The 26,743-nt window shown below is 46.3% G+C and overlaps 1 protein-coding gene across 6 annotated transcripts in view; it reads left to right on the top strand.

Moving 5' to 3' along the window:
* The window catches only part of GARNL3 (GTPase activating Rap/RanGAP domain like 3), a 153,319-nt gene that overhangs the window by 88,540 nt on the left and 38,036 nt on the right, over nt 1-26,743 (top strand). For all 6 annotated transcript variants that reach the window (XM_058694069.1, XM_058694068.1, XM_058694067.1 and 3 more), the window contains 8 exons: nt 2,995-3,059; nt 6,146-6,209; nt 9,517-9,543; nt 16,981-17,056; nt 17,728-17,826; nt 19,303-19,406; nt 23,972-24,080; nt 25,985-26,030. In XM_058694069.1, coding sequence (XP_058550052.1) covers nt 2,995-3,059; nt 6,146-6,209; nt 9,517-9,543; nt 16,981-17,056; nt 17,728-17,826; nt 19,303-19,406; nt 23,972-24,080; nt 25,985-26,030 — 590 coding nt within the window. The remainder of the gene's footprint in view (nt 1-2,994; nt 3,060-6,145; nt 6,210-9,516; nt 9,544-16,980; nt 17,057-17,727; nt 17,827-19,302; nt 19,407-23,971; nt 24,081-25,984; nt 26,031-26,743) is intronic.

Here is a 26,743-nt window from a genome sequence, read left to right as displayed (position 1 = left end):
AGCTGAGACCGTCCTGTTGATCTCCGCTGTATTTCTTCTAAACACAAAGAAAAGGCTTAAAAAAACAACTCCTACTTACCGTACAGATTTCATCTGTACGAGACAATGCAGCTAGCGAAAAGAAGAGACTCCAAGTCCACTTACGCAGGGATGACCACCACAACACCCTTCTAGACACCTGTTCACACACACCTGCCACCTACAGGGGGTGACGTCCGACGCGCACTTCCGTATCCTTGCAGCGATCGCTTGGTGTTGCCTGTCCGCGTACTCGACGCTGACTGTGTGTCTGTTGGTCCCACCGGAACACAGAGAACCGGAAGGTGTTTTTTGTGGGAAACCACTGTGGAAAGCTACAACAGGGAGAAGATGAGGGAGGAAGAGTTTTTACCAGTTTGTGGTGAAGAAAAATACAAACCCACCATCCCATGAGCCCGGGCTTCCGCATCCACGTAGGCAGCTTATGCAGGTGCTACAGTCAGCCAGGCAGGGGCTGGATCCTCTCCTCTTCCATACGTTCCCCCCTCAGGCTGCCCTGGACTTCTCTTTAAAGCTGCATTTTGGCGTGTTCGGTGAGAAGGAAAAGTAGCTAAGGTAGGGGAGGAGCAAGAAGGTCAGACTCAAGACCCTCTTCTAGAAGGGTTGGCATCCTGTACAGGTGACCGCAGTGTGAGGTAGGCCGGGGCTGGCCACAAAAGCAAGGCCACCAGAATAACTCAGATTTCAGTGGGTGGGTTATGTGGAATTTGAAAATGCCTATTCCCATCATGATACTCGTCTGTATCCGAAATCTCCTAAAATCTCTGTAACATAAACTGCATTGCTCGATTGAGAACCCGTAAGAAGGGCTTTGCCTCATGCAACTTCTGATGGTTAGCTGGAAAGACACACTCCTCCCCAGCTCTGGTTCTCTGGGGGCATGGGTGTGAACGTTGAGTTTACTGAAAAAGGTCACGGGCTCGACAAGGTTGAGGAAGTCCATCCCGACGCCAGTGTTCAGGCCTTGGACTGATGAGTTTGGCAGGTACGTCTCGAAACACAAGGAAAATCCTATTTCCTTCCTTGCCTGTTTCCTACAAGAAATGCTCTTACCCTTTGTGCTGCCAATTTTATTAGTCAAAGTTAGAAAGAAAGTTTTATGTGTGTACTACATCGTATTCCCTTTTGCCAAATGTGTAGTGTAAATCCTTTGTGGATTACAAATCTGTATCGTATCTTTTTTGAAAATTATTATTTTTTAAAAATATGGGCACCTGGGTGGTTCAGTCGATTTAAGCATCTGACTCTTGATTTCGACTCAGGTCATTATCTTGTGGTTCCATGGGTTCGGGGCCTGCACTGGGCTCTGTGCTGACAGTGTGGAGCCTGTTTGCAATTCTGTCTCCCTGTCTCTCTGCCTCTCCTCTGTGCGCGCGCTCTCTCTCTCTCTCTCTCTCTCTCAAAAATAAATAAACTTTTTTTTGTTCTTTAAAATAATAAATAAACAAAATGTTTATCTTTGAGAGAGTGCAAGTAGGGAGGGGCAGAGAGACGGGAAGACAGAGGATCCAAAGAGGGTTCAGTGCTGATAGCAGTGAACCTGATGTGGGGCTCAAACTCATGAACCATGAGATCATGACCTGAGCTGAAGTCAGATGCTCAACCACCTGAGACACTCAGGCACCACTCTTTTTTGGGAGATTATAAAGTGAGCGGCCTTCATCTATTCTGGGTGGTTTGGACGTGGGACTGAACCATTCAGGCAACCTTTCATTCATTCGTTTTCACGCAAAAAATATTTATTGACTGCATTCGAGCAGTTAGGCACAGCGGGTATCATTTAGAGAGGAAGAAACAGAGTTTAAATAGTAAACACAGAGGGGTGCCTGGCTGGCCTGGAGGGTAGAGCACACAACTCTTTGATCTCAGAGTCCTGAGTTCAAGCCCCACGTTGAGCATGGTGCCTACTTTATTTTTTTTTTTTTTTAAATTTTTTTTTTCAACATTTTTTATTTATTTTTGGGACAGAGAGAGACAGAGCATGAACGGGGGAGGGGCAGAGAGAGAGGAAGACACAGAATCGGAAACAGGCTCCAGTCTCCGAGCCATCAGCCCAGAGCCTGACGCGGGGCTCGAACTCACGGGCCGCGAGATCGTGACCTGGCTGAAGTCGGACGCTTAACCGACTGCGCCACCCAGGCGCCCCAATGGTGCCTACTTTAAAAAACACATAGTTAGCAACGTGAATGGAACTGGAGAGTGTTATGCTGAGTGAAATAAGTCATACAGAGGAAGACAGATACCATATGTTTTCACTCTTATGTGGATCCTGAGAAACTTAACAGAAACCCATGGGGGAGGGGAAGGAAAAAAAAAGAAAAAGAGGTTAGTGTGGGAGAGAGCCAAAGCATAAGAGACTCTTAAAAACTGAGAACAAACTGAGGACTGATGGGGGGTGGGAGGGAGGGGAGGGTGGGTAATGGGCATTGAGGAGGGCACCTGTTGGGATGAGCACTGGGTGTTGTATGGAAACCAATATGACAATAAATTTCATATGAAAAAATAATAAAATAAAAAATATATAGTAAACACAGAAAAATATAGAAGTGCATATTATGAAACCCTCTCTGAAAGATTCGAGCGATTTCTAGTTCCAAAAGCCTTTGACTTGGAGGTATTACATTCAGGTCCCATTGACACGTGGGCACTGTTTTCTTCTCATTGTCTTGGAGGCTGATCTGACTCTTGGCTCAGAGACTAGACCCCCTTCTCATCTCAGTCACGTGGCTCATCTGAGCCCCACACTAACACACCCATCAGTCCGTATGTTGAAGAGTAATGCTTAACTCCGCACGTGTCGGGCTAGGGGGATGGTGGAAGACGTTGTCAAGCCTGAGCAAGCTTTTCTCCACCTTAGAATGTGTTTATTCATATATTCTTTTAAATGGCCAGGTGAGGCTCTTTCAGAGATGGAAATCGCCAAATCCTCACTGATCTGGTGTTTTGACTTTCCAGGGTACCCAGAAAATATGCCTTCCGTACAGTCCCACAAAAACTCTCTCTGTGAAGTCCATCTTAAGGTGAGTACTCATGAATAGAAACCCAACACCAGGAGCCTTTATAAGTATTCTGCTCCTGCGATCATCTGATGTTACTTTTCTACTTTCTGGAGCCTTGACCACATAGCAGACATTGTGCCAAGCATCTGACTTGCATTACCTCCTGCATGTCAGCGTCTTCACAGCAAGTCCGTAGGATGGGTGCTGCGATCCTCCCCACTGTGCGGCGGAAGAAATGGAAGCTCAGAGAAAGCCAAGATCACACAGCGAGTGTGTGGTGAAAATTGAGCTCCCCTCTTACGCATCTCCAAACTGCCTGCGTGGCTGCCTTCTTTTTTTCTCGCATGCGTGCAGATACTTTGGTTTCATAAACAAAATCAAGAAATATTTTTCCTCTCATTTTCCTGCTTTGAAACAGAAACTCTTATGTCAGCAAATGCTTCTCAGGGAAGAATGTCCTTATTCTTTGCAAAGAGACCGTTAAATGAATGGAACATCCAGCTGCTCTGTGCTCGGCTGGAGCTCTGCCCCCACCTCTCCACCCCGCCTCGTGTCACCCCCCCCCCATACCGGATGGCAGACACCCCTAGGAATGCCACCACTCAGGTGCTACCTGTTGCCCTGTCACCATCCGAGAGGTTACGAGAGGTTACATTGTAGGTTACATTGTAGTAACGGTAGCTTCTTAGGCACAGCGCTAAATGCTCTACAGACATTCTCTTAGAAAGTCTTTAAATTTTTAATGTTTATTTATTTTTGAAAGAGAGAGTGTGAGCTGGGGAGGGGTAGAGAGAGAATGGAGACACAGAATGCGAAGCAGGCTCCAGGCTCTGAGCTCTCAGCACAAAGCCCAACGCAGGGCTCGAACTCATAAACTGTGAGATCATGACCTGAGCCAAAGTCTGACGCTTAACCGACTGAGCCACCCAGGCACGCCTCTTAGAAAGTCTTTAGACCACCTCCACAGAGTAGATCTGTTATCACCTACACTCCACCAAGGAAGGATCACAGCTTCCGAGAAGTGAAGGGATTGGACAGAGATCTCACAGCTGGTGAACCACAGAACTGGGATTTAAACCCAGGTCCCATTATTCCCAGGCTTGGGCCTTTAGCCACTAAAGCCCGTGTTATGTGAATATAAATGCTTATTCCAGGGTCCTGTGGTTTACTCTCTGTTCATCGGCAGCTAGGTGGTGGGAAGAGATTGTGTTCTCAGTGTCCCAGCCACAATGCACACTTGCCAGAAACATCTCTTAATTGGAGGGACAGTCTTGACTCAGTTAGGGACCGCATCTGGCTGATGAAGGGCACTGAGTTCAGAAGTAAAAATGTTCAGGGGCGCCTGGGTGGCGCAGTCGGTTAAGCGTCCGACTTCAGCCAGGTCACGATCTCACGGCCTGTGAGTTCGAGCCCCGCGTCAGGCCCTGGGCTGATGGCTCGGAGCCTGGAGCCTGTTTCCGATTCTGTGTCTCCCTCTCTCTCTGCCCCTCCCCCGTTCATGCTCTGTCTCTCTCTGTCCCAAAAAATAAATAAAAAGCGTTGAAAAAAAAAAAAAAAAAAAAAAGTAAAAATGTTCATATCTCATTTTCAAGCTTGATTTGCTCTTCAAATCGCAGGCCTTCTCCTTTCTGCTCTAGGCCTTCTGTCTTTTCTCCTGAGCAGTCTGAAGCCTGAGCAATGAAAGCATCAGTGGAGAGGTTAACATTTTTATCAAGCACAGAAATACCTTGCTGCGTCTAAGGAGCTATAAATCTTAACTGGCTTTGAGAGGAACACTTAGAATTACACTGGCTTCCGATTTCTGTGACTTTTTTTTTTTTCCTTCAAAGAAGTTACTCCAGCTTCTTTATATTTAAGGACAAGTTTCATTTAGTCATGACCTCATTTAGTCCTGTGAGTAGGGCCTCTGCTTCTCAGCCCACCTCTCTGTAGCCAGAGCACAGAGGAAACATTTCAGCCAGGAAACACTTTTTTTTTTTAAAGACGTGGAAGAGCAAAACGTCTCCAGTTGCTGCCGATAGAAGAAAAGACTTTATCTTTATTTGTTACCACCATGAACTTGAAAACTTTTTAAAAGGAAATGAAACCGTGAATACTGTGGAGTCAGGTAAGTCTGGGTTCAGATCTTGGCTCTGCTCCTTACTAGCTTTGTCATCCTAGTTCAGTTTCCTCACCTTTAAAATGGGGATAGAGTACTCGCCTCGTAGAGACAAAATGAGATCATCTACGTAAAGCATTTAGCGGGGTGCCCGGCATATAGTAAGTACTCCATAAAGATCAGCTATTATTATGTTTGCCTTCCACTTACAAATACGGGACTCCTAGATGAAAGGGGCCTCGGGGGTTGGGGAGTTCAACTCCCTGTTTTATTTAATTAATTAATTAATTAATTAATTAATTAAATGTTTATTTTTGAGAGTGACAGAGACAGAATGCGAGTGGGTTAGGGGCAGAGAGAGAGGGAGACACTCCGAAGCAGGCTCCAGGCTCTGAGCTGTCAGCACAGAGCCCGACGCAGGGCTCGAACTCACAGACCGTGAGATCATGACCTGAGCCGAAGTCAGACGCTCGACCGACTGAGCCACCCAGGCGCCCCTCAACTCCCTGTTTTAACGTCTGGAGGAACTTAGGCCCAAGGAGGTTGGCATTGCTTTTCAAAGTAAAACATGAAAGAACGAGCTTGTTAAAGGGGGGCCTTTTTGCCCTGAGTGGCAGAAGAATGGCCAGAGGAAGAAAGAAATGCCCAGTGGGCTTCATTACATTTCATTTTATCATTAATTGCTACGGAAATGTCAATGAATCGCTTTTTTAGTAAATAAAAGTAAGAATCTTGAAGGTTAGGTTGCCCAAAATATGCTCCTGATTGCTCCCCTCCTCTCTTACTAGATGAGTGTCATTAAGGGGCAGTTCTATAAGGAAAGTTCAGTGCCGTGTTTGGTTACCCTCATGCATTCATTCATTGAGCACCCTGTGTGATCATTGATTTCCTGTGTGCCAGGCCCTCAAGGGAGTCCAGCTGTGATTTTCTAGGAGCTAGTACGTAGTTTCTCTGAAGCCCTGTGACTTGCGCCACCACTCTATGGCTCATTCTCTCCGTTCTATTTCAGTGCCATGAATCTGGACAAATTTGAGAAAGGCCCCAGAGAAATTTTTCATCCCGAGATCCAAAAGGTAACACAAGTTTTTTGCTTCATAATGGTGTATGTTTGATCACAATGTTAGATTAGAACAGACAGATCATCAGTGATTCTTGGCCTAGGATACGAGCATAAGCAGAATCACCTATGAGGCTTGGAAAATAATCATAAAGAACCTCGCAGCTGAGATTCTGATTTGTCAAGTGGGGGTGGGAATTTGCATTTTTCACAAGTCCCACGAATGATTCTGAGGCATAGCCACAACTGAGAACCGCTGAACTAATATGGTCCTTGATCCATGAACCAAAAGGGTGTATGTTCAGAAGGACCTTACTGGGTTAAAAGCCAGTCTTTTTACTGAGTGATGTAGAATGTATGGAACGTGAGATTTTTTTTAAGTAGCAAAACACAAAATGTGTTTATTGAGCTCTAACTCCAATAGAACACCATAGACGATAGAAGGTATCCAGAATCCATCCTGTTTTCTCAAGACTTACTGTTAAGGGAAAGCAGTCTGCCTTGGGAGAAAAAATTTCAGACTCATAATCTAGTAAAGGACCATCAGAAAAATGTCAGCCAAACTTCTGTCTTGTCTCAATTAATTTAGCTTTGAAATTCTCCCCTTGAAACTTAGGAATGCAGCCATCACATAGTGCCGGCTGTGTGTCAAAGCTGAGCTTAAAGGGACTGTGTAGGGGCGCCTGGGTGGCGCAGTCGGTTGAGCGTCCGACTTCAGCCAGGTCACGATCTCGCGGTCCGTGAGTTCGAGCCCCGCGTCGGGCTCCGGGCTGACGGCTCGGAGCCTGGAGCCTGTTTCCGATTCTGCGTCTCCCTCTCTCTCTGCCCCTCCCCCGTTCATGCTCTGTCTCTCTCTGTCCCAAAAATAAATAAAAAACGTTGAAAAAAAAAAAAAAAAAAAGGGACTGTGTACACCAAGGCCGGTGACAGGGAAGAGGCTGGAGAGTCAGGCTGGAATCCTAGCTAGGAGGCAGTGGAGAGCCTGTGGAATCTTTAAGTAGAGAAACATCGTGCTTAGTCCTCTTTTCAGGGAAATAATTCAGATGTTGTGGGGAGGAGAGAGGGGAGCGTGAGTAGTCTTTGCTTGCATACCTTCAAAATAGTTAGCTTTTAAAATAAACTTACTGGGGGCACCTGGGTGGCTCAGTTGGTCAAGTGTCCGACTTTGGCTCAGGTCACGATCTCACAGTTCGTGGGTCTAAGTCCTATGTCGGACTCTGTGCTGACACCTCAGAGCCTGGACCTTGCTTCAGATTCTGTGTCGTCTTCTCTCTCTACCCCTTCCCTACTCATGCTCTCTCTCTCTCTGTCTCTCAAAAACACATAAAAGTTTTAAAAAATTTTTTTAATTAAAAAATAAATAAAATAAACATTGGCTCTCAGCTTACCCCAAATACATAAAGTTGTGAATTCCCCATATCTTCTGTTTTAATTTTTAAGGCAGTATTTGTACACTAACTCAACTCCAGAAGAAACTGAGGCCAAAATGGGTGTATTCGGTTAAACTTGAAGCAACTTTAAGCTATGCAGTGCTTAAAACTAATTCTTTATATCAGATTTCCAAACAACTGGGAATTATTAATATGCTACCATCAATCTGCCTTTATTCTTTCATCTGTACAGGCTATCATACTCTTTTTTTTTTTTAAGGTAAGGGATTTTTTTTTATGTTTTATTTATAATTAAAAAAAATTTTTTTAACATTTATTTATTTTTGAGAGAGAGAGAGTACAAGCAGGGAAGGGGGAGAAAGAGAGGGAGACGTGGAATCTATAGCAGGCTCCAGGCTCTGAGCTGTCAGCACAGAGCCCGACGCGGGGCTTGAACTCACAGACCGCGAGATCATGACCTGCGCCAAAGTCATATGCTTATTAACTGACTAAGCCACCCAGGTGCCCCTTTTTTAGAATTTTTTAAAATATTTATTTGTGAGAGACAGCATGAGCAGGGGAGGGGCAGAGAGAGAGGGGGAGAGAGAGAGAATCCCAAGCAAGCTCTGCACTTGTCCAACACAGGGCTCGATCTCATGAACCACGAGATCATGACCTAAACCAAAATCAAGAGTCAGATGTTCAACCAACTGAACCACCCAGGTACATTTGAGTCAGATGTTCAACTGACTGAGCTACCCAGGTACCCCTAATGTTTATTTATTTTGAGAGAGAGAGAGAGAGAGAGAGAGAGAGAGAGAGAGAGAGAGGGAGGGAGGGAGGGAGGGAGGGAGAGAGAAAGAGAGGCAGCGCATGCATGGGAGGGGGGCAGAGAGAGAGAGGGAGAGGATCCCAAGCAGGCTCCACCCTGTCAGCACAGCACTCAGTCTGACCTGGGGCTCGATCCCATGGTTCATGAGATTATGACCTGGGCCAAAATCAAGAGTCAGACACTCAACCAACTGAGCCACCCGGGCGCCCCCAGGTTATCAATATTCTTAATCCTTTCCTTCTTGGAGCCTGGATAGGACCCCCAGACACAGGGCCCCAAATCCACGGAGCCCATGGGATGCTTCTTTCAGCATCTTGCCGCTGAGCAGATATCCTCAACAGACTTCACCTCTGCTAAGTCATCCCTGTCTGACTTCCCTCTTCCAACAAAATCAAAGAGGACAAGATAACAAAATACGGAAGCCTTCTGCCTATTTATATCATAACTCTGTGCCTGTTTTTCACCAAACAAAAGACACCTTCAGCTTCCCCGACATCTGCGTTTTGACTTTCTTTCCCTTAACAGGGGGGCCACCCACGCTCCCTCCTCCATTCCGGGTGTGTGAGTGTGCACCTGTGTGTGCCCCTCGGTAGTGGTGGTTTCACAGCTGCCACCGTCTCCTGTAGATGTACCTGAAGAAGCCTTGACCAACAGGCGTTAGGGAGAAGAGAAGGAAAGCGGTCTTGGATCCAAAAAGTAAACCAAAAACAAACCGATCGCATTATGAAAAAGGCATCTTTCCACCAAGCAGGAAGGTGGCTGATGCTATTTAAAAATGTTACTCGCCTTTTTCTGGCTGCTATACTATATAGTTACATTTATCTTGGCTAAAATCTTCTAGAAGCCATGTGTGATAAGCTAGCTTTAAATAGATGGAGAAACCCGGGTGTCTGTGTGTTTCTTCCCACTGCGACACAGTCTTTTGTTCCCAGATAGCTGTGCTATCGTGTGACTTTCCTAGATGGCCAGGTATTTTACAAAAATCTGCACAACTAAATTTGAATTTTTTAAGCACTTCTAGGTGAGGAAATGCTGTAAACTGAAGCTTGGCTTTCACAGGAAGTCAAAATAAAATCGTTACTGTGAAGCGTGGACCTAACTTTCAAATTTTGGTTTGACAGGACTTGCTGGTTCTTGAAGAACAAGAGGTAAGTAATTTTATGAGAAATTTGTTCCTGCTGTGTTCTGCCTCACCCTTCACCATGACCATGACCTTTTCTTTCAGTCAAACCTCTCTACGTGGATTTACTCGGTGAGCAAATTATTAGCATGGAAAGACTTTCCTGACATTTTTTTCCAAGGTACATTTCAGAATTTCCTGTGCAGCCAGCCATAAAGACATGAAAGGAAGCTACTTAAATCCGCTCGGAAATATTCAAATTTTACCCTTGTAATCAGGGCGAGTAATGAGGTTTTAATTTTCATGAAGTCAAAGGGTGTTAGTGCTTGACTAGCACACTTAATTTACCGACATCATATTTATTCGCACATTTCCATTCCCTGTTGCCCCACTTTTAAAATTTTTTTTAATGTTTATTTATTTTTGAGACGGAGACAGAGCATGAACGAGGGAGGGTCAGAGAGACAGGGAGACACAGAGTCCGAAGCAGGCTCCAGGCTCTGAGCTGTCGGCACAGAGCCCGACGCAGGGCTCGAACTCACAGACTGTGAGATCATGACCTGAGCTGAAGTCGGACGCTTAACTGACTGAGCCACCCAGGTGCCTGTTGCCCCACTTTTAAAAAATGTCCTGGGTTTTCTAAGTACATCACTAACATAGGGATATAATCAAAACGTTGTCAATAGGCAACCGAGTAGTTCAATTATAATTTTTGCGTACCGTGCCTGTCAGTAAATGACCATAGCATTCGGCCAGTTGCTCAGGCCATACTTGGAAAAGCCCTTAACACCTCTCTTTCCCTCTCACCCCAAATCTAATCCTTCACCACATCCTATGACGATTTCTTCAACATATATCCCAAATTTGAACATTTCTCAAACTTTCCACCACGATGCTCTCATCCCTTGAACCACCCCCACCGTCTCTCACCTGCACTGTGCAGAACTTCCGGCTTTCAGCTTCCACTCTCTTCTCTTTCTCGTCTGGCATCATCCAAATGGTCCTTTTAAACGTCAAGCCAGATCATCCCTACGTTGCAGGTTCTCATGGCTCTCCCTCTCCAAGTAAAGCCCCGAGTCCTCCCCGGCCTCCTGGGGCCTGCCTGACCCAGCTCTGCTACTTCTCTGGGCCTCTCCACACTAACCACGTGTACTTGCTTACTCCTCATCTGCCCTGGGAGAGCCCACCCCCTAGGATGCCCCTCCCCAGATGTCCTCAGGGCCACACCCTTTCCTTGATTAGAGTCTCTGCTTGGAGAGGCTGTCCTTGCTCACCCTCTAAAATAGCACACCCTGCCTCTTACCCTCTGCCCTACAAGCTGCTTTGTGTTTCTTCTGGACACTCATATTTTCATTTGCACACTTTGTACCACTAGAATGTAAGCAGCATGAGAGCTGGGTGGAACTTAATCAATTTGTTCACTGTCTTATCCCCAGATCCTAGGCAGTGGAGAGAGGGCACAGAGTAAATATCTGTTGCTTGAATAAGTAGATTATGTATTGATTAAATGAATTGTGAGAAACAATGATGCCATTGAGAAGAATGAGGTAGGGGCGTCTGGGTGGCTCAACCATCTGGGCTGGTTGAGCGTCCAACTCTTGATTTCAGCTCAGGTCATGATCCCGGGGTTGTGGGATCTCATGAGCCCCATGTCGGGCTTGGCACTGAGCACAGAGCCTATTTGAAGTTCCCTCTCTCCCTCTCCCTCCCTCCCTCTCTCCCTCTCCCTCTATTCCTCTCTCCCTCCCTCTATCCCTTTCCCCCACACTTGATCTCTCTCTCTCAAATTAAAAAAGAAAAGAATGAGGTAGATCTTTATTTCCTGGCCTGGAAAGTTTTCCATGATATAATGTTTACTGAGGGGAAAAGAAAGCAATTCACAGGGCAATTCCTGTTTATTTTTTAAGTTTATTTATTTTGAGAGAGCACACCAATGGGTGAGGGTCAGAGAGAGAGAAGGAGAGAGAGAGAATTCCAAGCAGGGCTCCACGCTGTCAGCACAGAGCCCAATGTGGGGTTCAAACTCCCGAACTGTGAGATATGACCTAAACTGAAATCAAGACCGACTGAGCCACCCAGGCACCCCAATTCCAGTTGTTTTTATAAGCAAAGATTTATATGTGTATTCATTCATTTGCTCATTCATTGATTCAACAAATATTTACTGAGCTCCTCCTGTGTGTGTACCCTGTAATATTTGAGGCACTGGGGATACATCGGCAAGCAAGACAAGGCCCCTTCATGGAGCTTACGATCTGGTGGGATAAGACAAAGTGCCCAAGTAAGCAGACATAAACGTGGCCATGTGGCTAGCCCTGAGGGCTGTGGGGAAAAGAAAACAAAGTGGGCGGTGCAGGAAGGAGCAGGTTTTTTATGTTGAACAGCGTAGGTTTCTCTGAGCCAGTGACATCTCAGGGGATTCCTGTGAACACGTCGATGTACGTGCAAAGTCGCTGAGATAATGCGGCCCAGGTTGTTGTAACTCCCAGGAGGACTTTGTGCAGGACGCTGGGGGTGTAGGAGGGGCTGCTGCAGAGCACCAGCACACGGACACCCACATTTTTATCTGTATGTTATCCACGTACAAGTCATGCCTGTGGCTGCAGTTGGTAGAAGGCAAGAAATGAAAGTAATAGACGTTTCTGGCAAACATTCAAAAATTACAGAAATGCACAAAACTCGAAAGTACCGCCTAAAATCAGAGAGAAAACTGGTATTGGCATAGTATCCCATTTTGGTATATGTGTTTGTTGTATTTTACGTAAAATTAGGATTACGCCGCGTAGAGTTTTCACGTCTCAGAACTATTCTGTTCGTGAATCCAGAGGTATTTATTCGGCACCTACAGAGTACATGCACATGCCTGTTCTGACAAAGTGCAGAAATGTATAAATGGAAAATGAGAAAGCTCCCCACCTTCACTTCCACGCCCTCCCCTCCCCACCCCATCCCCACCCCAGCCCCAGCCCCGTACAACCCCTGTGAACTGGTTTGGAGTTTATCTTCTTACACTTCTTTTTTTGGACCTCCTGAGTTTTGGAAAAGTAAATAGCTGATCTCTTTCTTTCTCAATTTCATTTCTTTACTACGAGAATATTGCTCAAAGCAATAAGAGCAAGCACTCATTACAGTGTATTCCAAGAGGCCTGAGCCATGGTCACCCTTCAGAGAGGATGTGGCCAAGGCCCTTCTGTTTAATCCTGCCGCCTTCTCGGCCCGGGAGCATTTATCCTAATTCCACCCAGTTGCAGTGGTAAACTATCTGAAACCCGAGTTTTGTTCGTCCTCTGAGAGGCACCCCAGGAGAGGCATGGCTCCCCAGCCTGCAACACGTATGGAGACAGTATGAGAAGTGTAGGAACACGTGAATCATAAAAATGCCAAGGTAGCGCCTAACCCAGAGTAACAAGGAACCAGGGGTATCTGGTTTCAAATCAGGCCATCATTTCTCGGCACGTCTCGAATTATTGGAACTTCAGTTTCCCCACATACTTCACTTCCTTCAAAAGACATATGATTCCTAGCTCATTATTAATTCCCAAGGATATGACTGCACCTTGGCTGATAGTCACGTTGACTTTTGTCTCAGAACATTTAGAACTTAAAAATCCAAAGTCCCTAAGGGTGCGTGGGTGGCTCAGTCGGTTAAGCGTCTGACTCTGGATTTCAGCTCAGGTTCGTGGGTTCAAGCCCCACATCTGGCTCTGTGCTGACAGCATGGAGCCTGCTTGGGATCCTCTCTCTCTCTCTCTCTCTCTCTCTCTCTCTCTCTCTCTCTCTCTCCCCCCCTTCCCTCCCCCTCTCCCCATGTCTCTGCTCCTCCTCCACTCTTGCTCACTCTCTCTGTCAAAATAAATAAACTTTAAAAAAAGCGCCCCATACAAGTAGGAATTGAAAAATGATTCTATCTCTATGATGAGTGTCTGAGCAGGACTTAAATCCTGAGAAAACCAGTTTGCACGGATTTCCCCACACCAGTCACCTCCCTCCTGGGGCCCAGATCTGGTGTTAGAACCTTGAGACCTCTGTGCCATCCCCCAAGATCTAGTGCTGAGAGATCAGCTTCATGATGTCAGCTTAAATAGTTTGCTCACATGTGATCTGTGGTCGTCGGGTAGTGCCACATCAAACCATCCCCTCCCCAAAACCATCTCTTCCAAAAATATAATCCACTCTATTCAGTGAAGCCTTGACTTCTGGAGATAGGTGGTAACTCTGAGTTAATCGTTACCATCATTTGGGAAGCCCTAGAAACAAAATTAGCTGGAGACCCTGTAGGTAAATTCCAGGTATTTTAACAAGGCCTTGCCACACTGGTCTTTCTGGAGTCCCCACCTGAAGCGGGAGGATTCCTCAGCCAGGGCTCTGGCAGCAGGATGCCAGTCACAGAGCCATAAAAACTCCTTCAAGCTTTGGCCGGTGATCGGGTGGCAGGAGGCCCCCTTTCTACTTGTGGCTCAGCACTTCTGTCAACCCAGCACTGCCCAGAGAAGACCACACCACGGGGCTGGGGAGAGTGCTGGGTCAAAAGTCTGGAGACCCGACTTCTGGCTCCTATCTCACCGTCCGCTTAGTGCCTGCCTTGGGTGAGGCTGGCCTTCCCTGGTCTCCACTTATCCTGTCTGTAAGAGGAAAGCGTGGACTCCATGGGCCGTAGGGTCCCTTCTGGTTCTAAGAGGCGGCCGGTTCCCGGCTCACGACTCTAGCCATCGACCCAGCCTTTCTGCTCTTGGCTCGCCAGCAGTCAGCTTGGCTGGACCTGATCCTGTGCCACCTGCCAGTCTGCTAGCTTGTTCTCTAGTCCAGTGGTTCTCACAGTGGGGTTCCTGGACCAGCAGAACCAGCATCACCTAGGAACTTGCCAGAAATACAGACTCTTGGGCCCTACCCCAGAAGTGATGAATTGGAAATGTCAGGAGTGGAGCCAAGCAGTCTATTTTAGCAAGTCTGCAAGTGATTCTGACACCTGGTCAAGTCTGAGAGCCACTGCCTTAGTCTCAACACTGTTATCCTAAGAGATACTATTATAGGCAGACTGCTGTAGACACTGTTTGTTTGTTTATTTATTTATTATTTATTTATTTATTTATTTAATTTATTTGTATTTTGAGAAAGAGCGCACATGTACATGAACAGAGGAACAGAGGAAGAGGGAGAGAGAGAATCCCAAGCAGGCTCCTTGCCCAGCCCAGAGCCCAATGCTGGGCTCCATCTCACAATAGTGAAATCATGACTTGAGCCAAAATCAAGAGTCAGAAGCTTAATCAGCTGAGCCACCCAAGCACCCCGTGTAGGTGCTTTTTTTTTTTTTTTTTTTTAACATTTATTCATTTTTGAAAGGCAGAGAGAGACAGAGCGTGAATGGGGGTGGGGCAGAGAGAGAGGGAGACACAGAAACAGAAGCAGGCTCCAGGCTCCGAGCTATCAGCACAGAGCCCGACGCGGGGCTCGAACTCACGGACTGCAAATGACCTGAGCCGAAGTCGGCCACTTAACCGACTGAGCCTAGGTGCTTTTTAAGGGATCTCTGAGAATGGAGGGTGTGCCCTCCAAGCAGTCTTAGAGACACGTGACTGCTGTCATCATTTCCAAAACAGAGAAAGAAAAGTTAGCAAGTTTAGAATCCTCAAGTAGGAAGAGACCCCAGACAAAAATTGTAAGAAATTACCAAAAACAAGATTGTGAAGAAGAGGTAATCATTTGGAGGCAGCTTGTGAAAAACAAGTTGTATCTGACCAGTTTTGTGTCTTTGCTCTTTTATTATGCACACATTATGCCATGAATATTTATTAATCGTCTCCAGTATACCCAGCACCGTGATGGGCACTGGAGATTCGGTAGAAAGGAAGACGTGTATGATCTATCCTTCAAAGACTTGTGTTCTAGTGGTAGAAACAGACACAAATGCACATTTAATAAAAGAATTACTGAGTATGAATAGTGCTAAGAAAATAAACAAGATGCTATGGCCGGCAGTGACTTTATACCGAAAAGTCAAGGAAGGCCTCTCTGGACACGGACATATCAGCCAAGACCTGCATGATGGGAAAGAGCAGGCCGTAGAAGGGGCTGTGGAAGAGTTCCAGGTGAGGGCTCAGCCTGGGCGCATTCTCTTTCACGCCCTGTATAGAAAACCACACTCACTGATGGATGTGCATCTGTCTGTTAGGTGTGTTGAGGACAGAAAGATGCTTAGAAGCACAGCATTGGGCCATTGGATTTTTAGTCTTAATTCTCCCAGACCCAGCTGTCCTGAATCCTGGCATTCTGCCTTACCCGCCCACCCCAGCCCCTGCCACCAACCTGTGATCCACTGGCCAATGCTTTAAACACCTTTGTTCCTAGCCCACCCTTTAATTGACCACCTAGAATTCCCCCATCTAGTGGTGCATCACAGAGCCTCGCAAAAGTTGATTCTCTTCCAACCTCAGATTTCATTTTTGTTATGAAATACTTCAGATATACAAAAAAAGGGTAGAGAATAATATTATGAAGACCTGTAAACCCATTATCCAGCTTAAGGAAGAAAATATGAAAAGTACCATTGATCTACCTGATCTCATTCCCCACTCTTCCTGTAGAACCTATCATCTTGTATTTGGTATTTATTATTCCCACAGAATCTGATTTTAATCCATTGTTTAGAGTTCAGGGTAGCAGATTGAACATTTGTACTAGCGACTTCTTGATATCCCCACCCCAACACACACATCTGTTTTGTGACTTCTTTTTTTTTTTTTTTTTTTTAATTTTTTTTTTCAACGTTTTTTATTTATTTTTGGGACAGAGAGAGACAGAGCATGAACGGGGGAGGGGCAGAGAGAGAGGGAGACACAGAATCGGAAGCAGGCTCCAGGCTCCGAGCCATCAGCCCAGAGCCTGACGCGGGGCTCGAACTCACGGACCGCGAGATCGTGACCTGGCTGAAGTCGGACGCTTAACCGACTGCGCCACCCAGGCGCCCCTGTTTTGTGACTTCTTGAAGTTAATTATCGTGAGGAATTTGGGGAAACCAGCTTTTAGAATAAGTTGCCTACAGTTTCCATTTCTGTTCCTAACAGTCCACAATATATCAGCCTAAGATTGTTGTATTCAGTTTTGAATTACGCTGAGCTCTCCTGTGTTAACTGATCAGAACATAGCACCGGTCCTGTGAGCTCCTGCTGGCAATTTGAGTGCTGTTTTGCTGCAGAATAGACCTGGCATCCAGCAGAAGCCATTAGTAATGAAATTACAAATGAATTAACTCATATAAAAAAAAAAGTCTCAACTGTAAGCTATAAAAACCTATAGAAATAAATGATTTTGTTAATACTAGTCAAAATTGAGATGGAGGAGAGAAAGTAATCCTCAAATATCCATCTTGGTCATTGAAGTTTTCCTAAGTGATGAACAACACATATCCTAACTGTATATGTTTTCATGATAAAGTTACATTCAACGCCTTTTGTTGTCTTATTGTAAGGGCTCTGTGAATTTCAAGTTTGGGGTTCTATTTGCCAAAGACGGGCAGCTCACTGATGACGAGATGTTCAGCAATGGTAAGTGTCCCCTCCTTTGTGCTCACTGAAACCCTCGTTGACAGTTTTGACAATCCAAACTGAGCGTACCTGTTGAGTTGGAGTCTTTCAGTTGTTTCAAGAAATTTTAGGGTAAAATTTCAGGGTAAACTTTGTAGGGCAGCTGCTGTCCAGTTTCATCCAATTTGGCAAATACTTGTCGGTCACCAAATTTGGACCGGCCACCGGCACCAGAGACGGAGTCTGTCTGGAAAAGTACACGGGATTGGAAGAATTTGGCTCTACATCATAATCTCAGTAGCAGAGGAAGATTTTTCTCTGATATTTATGGTTGGGAGAATTATCAAATGTGCCATTTTCCTGTTATTGTAACCTGCACTCTTCTTGTTACATACCTATTCATTATTAATAGAAGTAGCAATGGTGTTTACGTTTTGCAACACTAAAGCCTTGTGATCCCAGTCTGGCAGCGGGAAGGTTGGTCACTCTGATTCTGTGGTTTTCCTTTCCTTGGAATCCCGTGAATTGTGGAAGTTCCTTTGTGGTCTCCGGGAAGGAAGTGTGACCTCTCCACTCGGTCTGCTGCCCAAGTCTCCACGGCCTCGTTAACGTTCCAGTGATTTCAGGGCATCGTTAGAAAATGACGACCTTGCACATTCTGTACTTTATTCACACTTTACCTCTTCCTGCAGAAATCGGAAGTGACGCTTTTCAAAAATTTTTACATCTTCTGGGTGACAAAATCACCCTAAAGGGCTGGACAGGCTACCGCGGCGGTCTGGACACCAAAAGTAAGCTCACCTCCTGATCTCTTCTGCTGCCATTTGTATAACTTCTCTAGTAGTCGGCCTGACCTGTATTTGGATTTAGTCCCAAGGTGGGGAAGGGATGGACAGGAAAGGATGAGAAGGAATTTGAGCTTCATACCCAGTTGGACACAGGGTGGCTGGACACATCTGGGGCCTCCATTGAGTCTGGCAAGTCCAAGTCCACCCTCAAACAGCCCCTACGTGTGGCAGGCCACGGTCCGTGAATACTTACTGTCGAGAGCCTCTGTGTACCAGGGCTACGTGAGGCTCCAGGGACGTAGCAATGGATACGCCAACATGGTCCCTACCTTTCTAGGAGCCGATAGTCCAGTGGATAGCACAGACCCTAAACAGATAATTACCAAATACCTTAGCACTAAGTGCTTGGAGGAACAAAGAAGAAAAAGTGCAGAGTGCCGTGGGGCATTTTCCCTAATCTGGGGGATGAGAGAAGGCTTCCCTGAGGGAAGGATGAGAGGGAATAATTTGAGTCTTGAAGGGAGAAGAGAATTCTAGGCAAGAGAACATTTGTGAAGTCGCTGAGTGAGGAAAGAGCCTGATGTGTTCTAGAAACTAAGAGAACATCTTCACGGCAAAGGGACTGGAGAAGAGGAGGGGGCGATCCCGCGGGGAGTTTGAGATCACATGAAAAATTTCGGATTTTATTATAAATGGAGTTGGATGTCATGAAAGGGTTTTAAGTAGAGGCGTGGTGGGGTCTGATTGCATGCACCCTCCAGCCAAACTTGCTGGCCGCGGTGTGGGGAATGACCCGGCAGGGCGCATGGGCACACGGTGAACCTGACCGCCCGTAGGTTCGCTACCCCCATTGCCAATACTCAGCCTCTCCGTTACGGTCACAGCCACCATCCACTGAACGCTTGCTGTGGCCTGGTACCCTGCAAGTATAATCTTGAAAACACCCCTAGAAGGTAGTTACTCTTTTTATCCCGATTTTCAAATTAGGAAACTGAGGCTTCGAGAAAATTAAGGTGACTTGTTAAAAGGAACATAACTGAGAACTCGAACCCAGGTCTGCTTAACTCCAAAGCCAGTGGTTTCAGCCATTCTGCCATCTGCCCGTGAGAGTACTTGCTTTGTTTTATGGACGTCATAATTATGTGTACGTCATCGCGTGTTAATTTTGTCCTGTACACAAGCAGTAACTGGAAGGCAAGAGATTGCAGCACCTTCTCCTTTTAAAGCCCAGACGTCTATGTGAATCAGACAGCAAGCGAGCTTAGAGCGGGGAGGGGGAGGACTCTCCAAGTGGGCAGGAGCCTTGTATTAGCTGGACAGTGAGCCATACTGTGGCTTCCGCTCAGGTGGATAACCCAGAATGATCTTTGGTTGTGTACTAACTGTGTGCTGTAGTCCCCCAGCCTGCAAATAAAGACTATTTCCTTAGGGTGTCAGAATGCTCTGTGTCTACTAAATGCTCACGTTTATATCTTACAGATGATACCACAGGGATACATTCAGTTTATACTGTCTACCAAGGGCATGAGATCATGTTTCATGTTTCCACCATGTTGCCATATTCCAAAGAGAACAAACAGCAGGTATGTGCGAACACAGGCTCTTTGAGAACACACAGACCATCACACAGTGACCTAAATGTAGAGAAAGCGTCACTATGATTTCATAGAACAAGAAACTGTATGTGCTAATTAATGAACTGAACTTCAGGCACCAGTGTAGGGACGTTTCTAGTCTGTGTATTTGAACTTTCCACAAGCCTTGGGAAGCACTGTTCTCACCGATGCTATCCCCTCAGATAAGGGATCAGAGATAATCGTGCACACACGTGTCTCTGTGTGAATGTGTATGTGTATTTGCATGCGTGAGCGTGGTTTTACAGACTCGTGAGAAACTGTTTTACGTAGATGTCGCCTTTGCTCTGAGACTTCTCTCCGTGTGTCCGGTATCTCATCAGAGACTACCCAGGACATAAAGCAAGTGAATCCTGAGTGCCGGCTGGCAAGCACTTCCCAGGGCCTTGCAGGAAGTTAACGCCGAGTATCTGCATGAGCTGTGCCGTATTGCGGGGGGAAATCTACCTGACGCACCCCAGAGACTGGCCGTTTCCAGAAGATTTTCCAGTTTGTGGGAATTTCGATGGAACAAAGATACATGCTGCTGGTTTTTGAAGGATTTGGAGGGCATTCTGTTTAACTTTTTATTAGATCTTTATCCCTTTTTGATGCATTGAAGGCATCCGTATGAATAAATATCACAAACGTGGATGGACAGTTGGTCAGCAAAGATTTGCAAGAAATAGGAACCTGAAGAGGGGAGGTGATGGGCTCAGAGGCTTTTGTTTCTAAGCACATGTAATTCTTAGTTCAGTAAGACCTCATCAGGGGGGAAAGACACAAAACAAACCAGTGGGCTAAAATGTGGCGTTCCATGGGGCGCCTGGGTGGCTCGGACGGTGAAGCATCCGACTTCGGCTCAGGTCATGATCTCAGAATTTGTGAGTTTGAGCCCTGGGTCAGGCTCTGTGCCAACAGCTCAGAGCCTGGAGCCTGCTTCAGAGTGTGTGTCTCCCTCTCTGCCCCTCCCCCACTCATACTCTGTCTCTCTCTCTCAAAAATAAACAAAACATTAAAGAAATTATTTTTCAAATAAATAAAACGTGATGTTCCAGTCGTGAGATATAAAGGTGCTTCAGGGACGTGGCAGGGAGGGATAGGAAGAGCCAGTTCTGTCAGATGGTTTGGGGCCTGGAGTAAAGAGCTGGTGGGTTTATCCTGCAGGCACCGGAGACCCACTGGAGGTCTTAAGCTCATTCTGGTTTTAGAAGGCTCACTCTGGGAGAGGGCAGGTGGGAACAGGAAGTGCCTTGGCCCAGCACGACTGCTTAGTGGCTGAGGTCACTTTCTGCAAGGCATCTTCCTTTGCAGGGTCGAGGGCACCTTTATTATCACAGGAGCTGAAGCTCTTAGGATCTTAGGATCATGCACTGAGGAGGGACTGAGCTGGCCTTCCCAGTCATTATGAATTACAATGACCTCCTACAGCTCAACGATAATATCACAGAACTTCCCCTGAAATGTTTTACAATCTTCCTCCTCCCTGCACTCTGACCTTTTCAGCCCTGCACAATCACCAAATTGCCCATGTCTTGTGACAGGTAGGGGCATTAGCCAGAGAGACAGGAGCAAAGAATGTGACATTTCTTTTTTTTTTTTTTTTAATTTTTTTTTCAACGTTTTTTATTTATTTTTGGGACAGAGAGAGACAGAGCATGAACGGGGGAGGGGCAGAGAGAGAGGGAGACACAGAATCGGAAACAGGCTCCAGGCTCCGAGCCATCAGCCCAGAGCCTGACGCGGGGCTCGAACTCACGGATCACGAGATCGTGACCTGGCTGAAGTCGGACGCTTAACCGACTGCGCCACCCAGGCGCCCCAAGAATGTGACATTTCAACCTTTGCCCAAATCTGAAGACGTGAACCTTATCTCTTCGAGGGGCTGTCAGTATATTAAGGCGTGACCACCCTCGCCAGCAGCTCTGTAATGTCCCCAGGTGGACCCGGTACTCTCAACATCGTGGTTGTCTCCGTGGTAGCACTTGGGGCCTCCACTTGCCAAGCATCAGTAGGTAGGAGGCAAAACAAAACTCAAATTCGTGTCTATTACCAGGAAGATCAGACAGGTGGGAAGAGAGACAAAGAAACACAGGACACGAGTGAACCTTAACAGTGCCCAATCATGGCAGAGCAGAGAAAAACCACTAGCTGTGAGCCTCTCTCTGTACCTTGGGGGCCTAAGGTAACAGACAATAAGACAGAGGCCAGCCTGGCTCATAAAATCTTGCTGCTTCTGGACCTCCCAACATCTAGAACATGAGGGGAACGGTCTGAGCCATATCCCAAATCTGACATAAAGAAGCCACCCCTCGCACAGTTTGTAGGTTCTGGTATTCCTGTGACTTCTACGTCTCCTCCTCTGTCACTGAACCAAACCTGAACTGCGGGGTGACGGAGAGGGAGGTATTGATATTTGCCTCTGTGGGGCCTCACCTTTCTCCTCACTCCCTGTGATGTCCCGCACCACTGACATCTCCTGGTCTCCCAACTCCAGGCCCTGAGGGCAACTTCTAGAACTGGATGAAAGCACAGCCCCGCAAGCAGCCCATCTGGGCCCAGTCCTAGCTCTGCTAAGAACTAGCTGCGTGATCTTGGGCACGTGATGAGCCCTGCCTGGCCCGGGGTGCGGTTCTTGGCCCTCTTGCCACCACCTCCTACTCTCATTCACTCCGTGGATGATCTCCCCTGGTCTCAGGGCTCTAGATAGCTTTTATACGCTGACCCCCAAATTTACGTCTCCATCCGGAAGTCCAGACTCAGGTGCAGCCTTCTTGACACCCTCTGGGGCTAGATGCCTCAAGCCCAACGTGTCCAAAATTGCACCCCGACTCTCCTGCAGCCTCTCCTTTCTCAGTGGAATTGCTGGGTCGTGTGGTAATCCTGTGGTTAAGTGTTTGGGGGACCAGCATACCGTTCTCCACAGCAGTTGCCCCATTCTGGATTCCCAGCAGCAGTGTGCGAGAGCTCGACTTTCTCCGCGTCCTCGACAGCACTTTTATTTCCAGGTGTTTTATGTTTTCTTCGGCTTTGTTTTGTTTTGCTATAGCTAGCCTAATGGGTGTGAAGTGGCAGCCCATCGTGGTTTTGATCGGTGATGTGGAGCATCTTCTCATGTGTTGATCACATCTCCTTGGGAGAAATGTTTATTCAACTCCGGTTGCCCACTTTTTAATCAAGTTATTTGATTTGTCGTTGTTGAGTTGTAGGAGTTCTGTATATTCTGGATATAACCCCTTATCAGGTACATGATTTGTAAATTTTTTTTAAGTTTATTGATTTTGAAAGAGAGCGTGTGAGCAGGACAGGGGCAGAGAGAGAGGGGGAAAGAGAGAGAATCTCAAGCAGGCTCCTCACTGTCAGCACGGAGCCCGACACGGGGCTCAAACCCACAAAGCGTGAGACTGAAATCAAGAGTCAAACACTCAACCGACTGAGCCACCCAGGTGCCCCTGTAAATATTTTCTCCCATTCTGTGTGCTGCTGCCTTTCACGTGTGTCACTGGTGTCCTTTCTTGGGCCAAAACTTTAAATCTTGATGCGGTCCATTTTATCTCAGTTCCCCTTTTGTTGGGTGTGCTTTTGGTGCCACAGCCAAGAGATGATTGCCAAAAACAATGACTTTTGTAGTTGAATTGAAATTATTAGGACATCCCTAAACCTTCATTTCCTCATTTGCAAAACTGGGATAATATCTAGTAAGAATCAGAAAGGAATCCTGTTCTCCAGGAGCTTATACTTCAGAATAGGGGACACACCAGGGATCCACGGAGAACAGTGAATCCTTCTGTTTGGCCGATTAAGCAAAGGTCTAGGACAGGGGGTTGGCAAACGATGGCACATGGGCCAAACTTCACATACTGCCTGTTTTGTTAAATTGTTATTGGAACACAGCCATGCCTACCCGTTTATGGACCGTCTATAGCTGCCTTTGTACTATGACAGCAGAGCTCATGGGTGCAAACAGACAATATGATCTACAAAGCTGGAACGATTTATTGTCTGGCCCTTTACAGAAAAAAATTGCTGACCACAGGTCTAGGAGATCAGTTTTGAAAGGTCAGCTGAGGTCAGATTACATAAGGCCGTTGTCCTCCCCGAGTACATCTTTCAGAAGTAGCTAAGGCATTGATAAACATGCACATGTTTGAGCCCCTTCCCCAGGAAATTCTCATGCAATGCCTCTTGTCTGGGGGCCTTGAATGCCAGGCTAAGAGGATGAAGTAGGAACAAAGGTGGACACAATCACGACAGCAAAATGGGAGAGAATGGAGGCAAGGAGGCTAGTTCGGAAGCTTCTGCCGAAGGGGAGGCAAGAAGAAAGGCAGGTCTGCATTGGGGGAGGAGCTGAGGAGATGGTTAGGAGAGCCTGGAGCCTGGGCTGGTAGAAGAACACAGGAGGCAGGAAGTCAAACACGATGGAAGTTTGGGGCTCCGTGACCGTTGTGGTTTCCATACTGTGTTAGTTTTTTAACCCTGTGAATCTGCCACATTTGAGTCACCTCCTCAGCGGTGTTACTTATGCTTTCATCCAGGTGGAGAGGAAGCGCCATATTGGAAATGACATCGTCACCATCGTGTTCCAGGAGGGAGAGGAACCTTCTCCTGCCTTTAAGCCTTCCATGATCCGCTCCCACTTTACACGTATCCTGGGCCTTTGTAAACAAGTTTAGTGAGCTGTTGGTCAACCTCACGGGTCTAAAGTGACCCTCAAAACAAATGTTACCATTGACTTGCTTGTCGTAGTTGTTTTGCGTCGCTAGATTTTTAGAGCCACTGTTCTGGATTTCTCCCTCAGGGTTATTTGGCTCTCATCTTTTCTCCATCCATTGGAGTAGTGGATAGACTCATCCTCAGAGAATTCTTGGCTTCTGGAATATCGTTTCTTTCCTCAAGTAGTCTATGAAATAAGGGAAACTTCTTAACCATCCATCAGTAATAAATGGACTAGAAGAATTATGGGTAGTGAACCCTCTGAGAAATTTGTGGTAGTCAAATAAAAATTTGAATTGAATTGAAGTTATTAGAATTCAGTTAAATTTAGTTAAATAAAAATTCACAAATTAAAATAGCCAAAATAGTGTTTCTTTCTTGATTCTAAAGCCTGGTGATAACTACTGTATTACCCCTCTTAAAATTAGAGAAATGATGGAATGAATCATATTTCTATTCACTTTTCCCTCTGCTTCCTCAAATCCCTGCTTAGCTCCTATTGCTGGCAAAGGCCTGCTGAAGTTCTCTGTAATGTCCAAGCTCAGCTCATTCAGACAGGCATAGGACATGAGTTTGGCCAGCCCAATAGATATCATCGTGGCCCTGTTGCTTTGGGTCACAGGCCATGACAGCCCAAGACCCAAAGGTGGTGCCTCCACAGGTTGTACGTGGTAAATAAAGGTAAATAAAGGGCAGCTAATAGACATTTTCCGAATAAATTCTGCTCTAATTATTCCTGTTCCCTGAAGACTCCGGTAAAAATGTTGGGAGACAGGACCACTGTGACTCATCGTATCTGGAAGTAGATTTCTCTGTGTGTTTTGACTTGTTCATTGTCACCTAATACAGCCTATACGGTTTTAGAAGTGGGAAATGGCCAGTATTTCTTCCAGGAGGGCAGGGAAGAAAACATTTATGCACCTGCACTTCAACAATAATTGTTTTTGCTCCCACCCCTGCTCATTAAGTGACCTCTCACTCCATTCACTGGGATTTAGGGCCACCACTTCCCCTTTCCCGAAGCAGTTCTTCTTCTAGAACGGAAGTTTTCTCCAGGTGGGGAGAGGGGGGTGGCTCTTTAAGTGACAGAGAGGCAGTCATGATGTTTAGAATCCCCTTTGTTGTTAAGTTTTAGATTTGGGGCTTGACACATTTGTTTCCAGAAAGCGGCCAGCAGATAGTTAACGTAGCCTCTTTCCTCTGAGCCCAGCAATGGAAACAGCTGGAGGGGCTGATGGCCTTTTAGCCCCAGCTGAGGAAAGTGTGGGGGAGGAGCTGCCAGGGGAGGAGGAGGAATAGGAGAAAGAAAGCAAAGCTGGACGAGGTATGGTACCGGTTTAGACTCGGCGCACCTGTCACAACAGAGTAGCTTCTACGTTGGTTTGTTTTGGTTTGTTTTGTCTACCAAAGCCAGAAGGAGAGAGAGGGAAGGTGTGCAGTGGAAGCACTTGATTTGCTTTTAATTTACAAAATGGGTGACGGGAAATGTGTGTCTAATTTCATACGGGGACGTGGTTCGTATTTCCAAGCCAACAAATTGCTCTTTTGGCTTTTTTGGCTGCTTAGTGGCGTAATAGCTACATTTGTGTTGCTTTTCTGACAGATGGAGAGACAAAGCTCTTTCCCCCAAAGGACGAGCACACAGAGGTTGAACTTCTGCCTTCCTGGGCTGTCTCCTTTAAAATAGTCAAGGCTCCATCTCAGCCTAAGAGTGACAGATGCCCTGAGCACAGAAGTGCGGATCTGGGATGATTCTGCATGAGGGATTTCAAGGCACAAGCCGTTGACTATGAGCGTTGGGGTCGTTGATTACATTTCCTTAACCATCACCACAGATATTTTTGCCTTAGTGAGGTATGATCAACAAAATGACAATTACAGGTAGGTGATGACTTTCTCTCAGTCGCTTGTTCTGATTCTCACGTTTACTTGTTAATTTGGCATTCATTCGATGACTTCTACACATATTTGCTGATTGATTTGGTGCAAATGTCCTCACCTACGAGAACTCCCTTCGGGACCATCATTTCTTTGGGGAAGGGTCGTTCCATATAGTGTTTGTTGCTCTGTGTCGTCGGCCCAAGGGTGAGGGTTAGTTTGGAATTTTATTGTACTCTAAAATGGGCACAAATTTGGTATGTCTGATCTTGACCAGAGGACCCCCTTTCCTGGGCTACATCCAGGCCTATTGATCCCTCTGTTCTCAAAAATTAATCTGTTAAAAAGGTATCATGATGTTGTGAAATGAGCATAAACCTTGAGCCAAATAGATGTGGGTTGGAATCCCAGCTCTGTCACTATTCACTTTGTGGTTTTGAAAAAAGTGTTTATCTTCTCAGAGTCTCAGTCCCCATCTGTAGGGCAGATTGAAGGTAATGCTACTCCCTGGGCAGCTTGATGAGAATCAGTCAAGACGATGTCTTAAAATACCAAGTATGCTTGCTGCCTGGTATGCGGTGGGTGCTCAATGGTGGCCTTTGCTATATTATTCCTGGCGTCCTTGACCTTGCCCACAGCTTGGTAGGTTGGACCATGAAGGAGTCAGGAAGGCCTGGCCTCTGCCCTAAAGCCCATGGGAGAACCACACGGTGGCC

The sequence above is a fragment of the Neofelis nebulosa genome, chromosome 12 (assembly GCF_028018385.1).
Source record: "Neofelis nebulosa isolate mNeoNeb1 chromosome 12, mNeoNeb1.pri, whole genome shotgun sequence".
NCBI lineage: Eukaryota > Metazoa > Chordata > Mammalia > Carnivora > Felidae > Neofelis > Neofelis nebulosa.
This window is presented reverse-complemented; position numbering and strand designations above follow the sequence as displayed.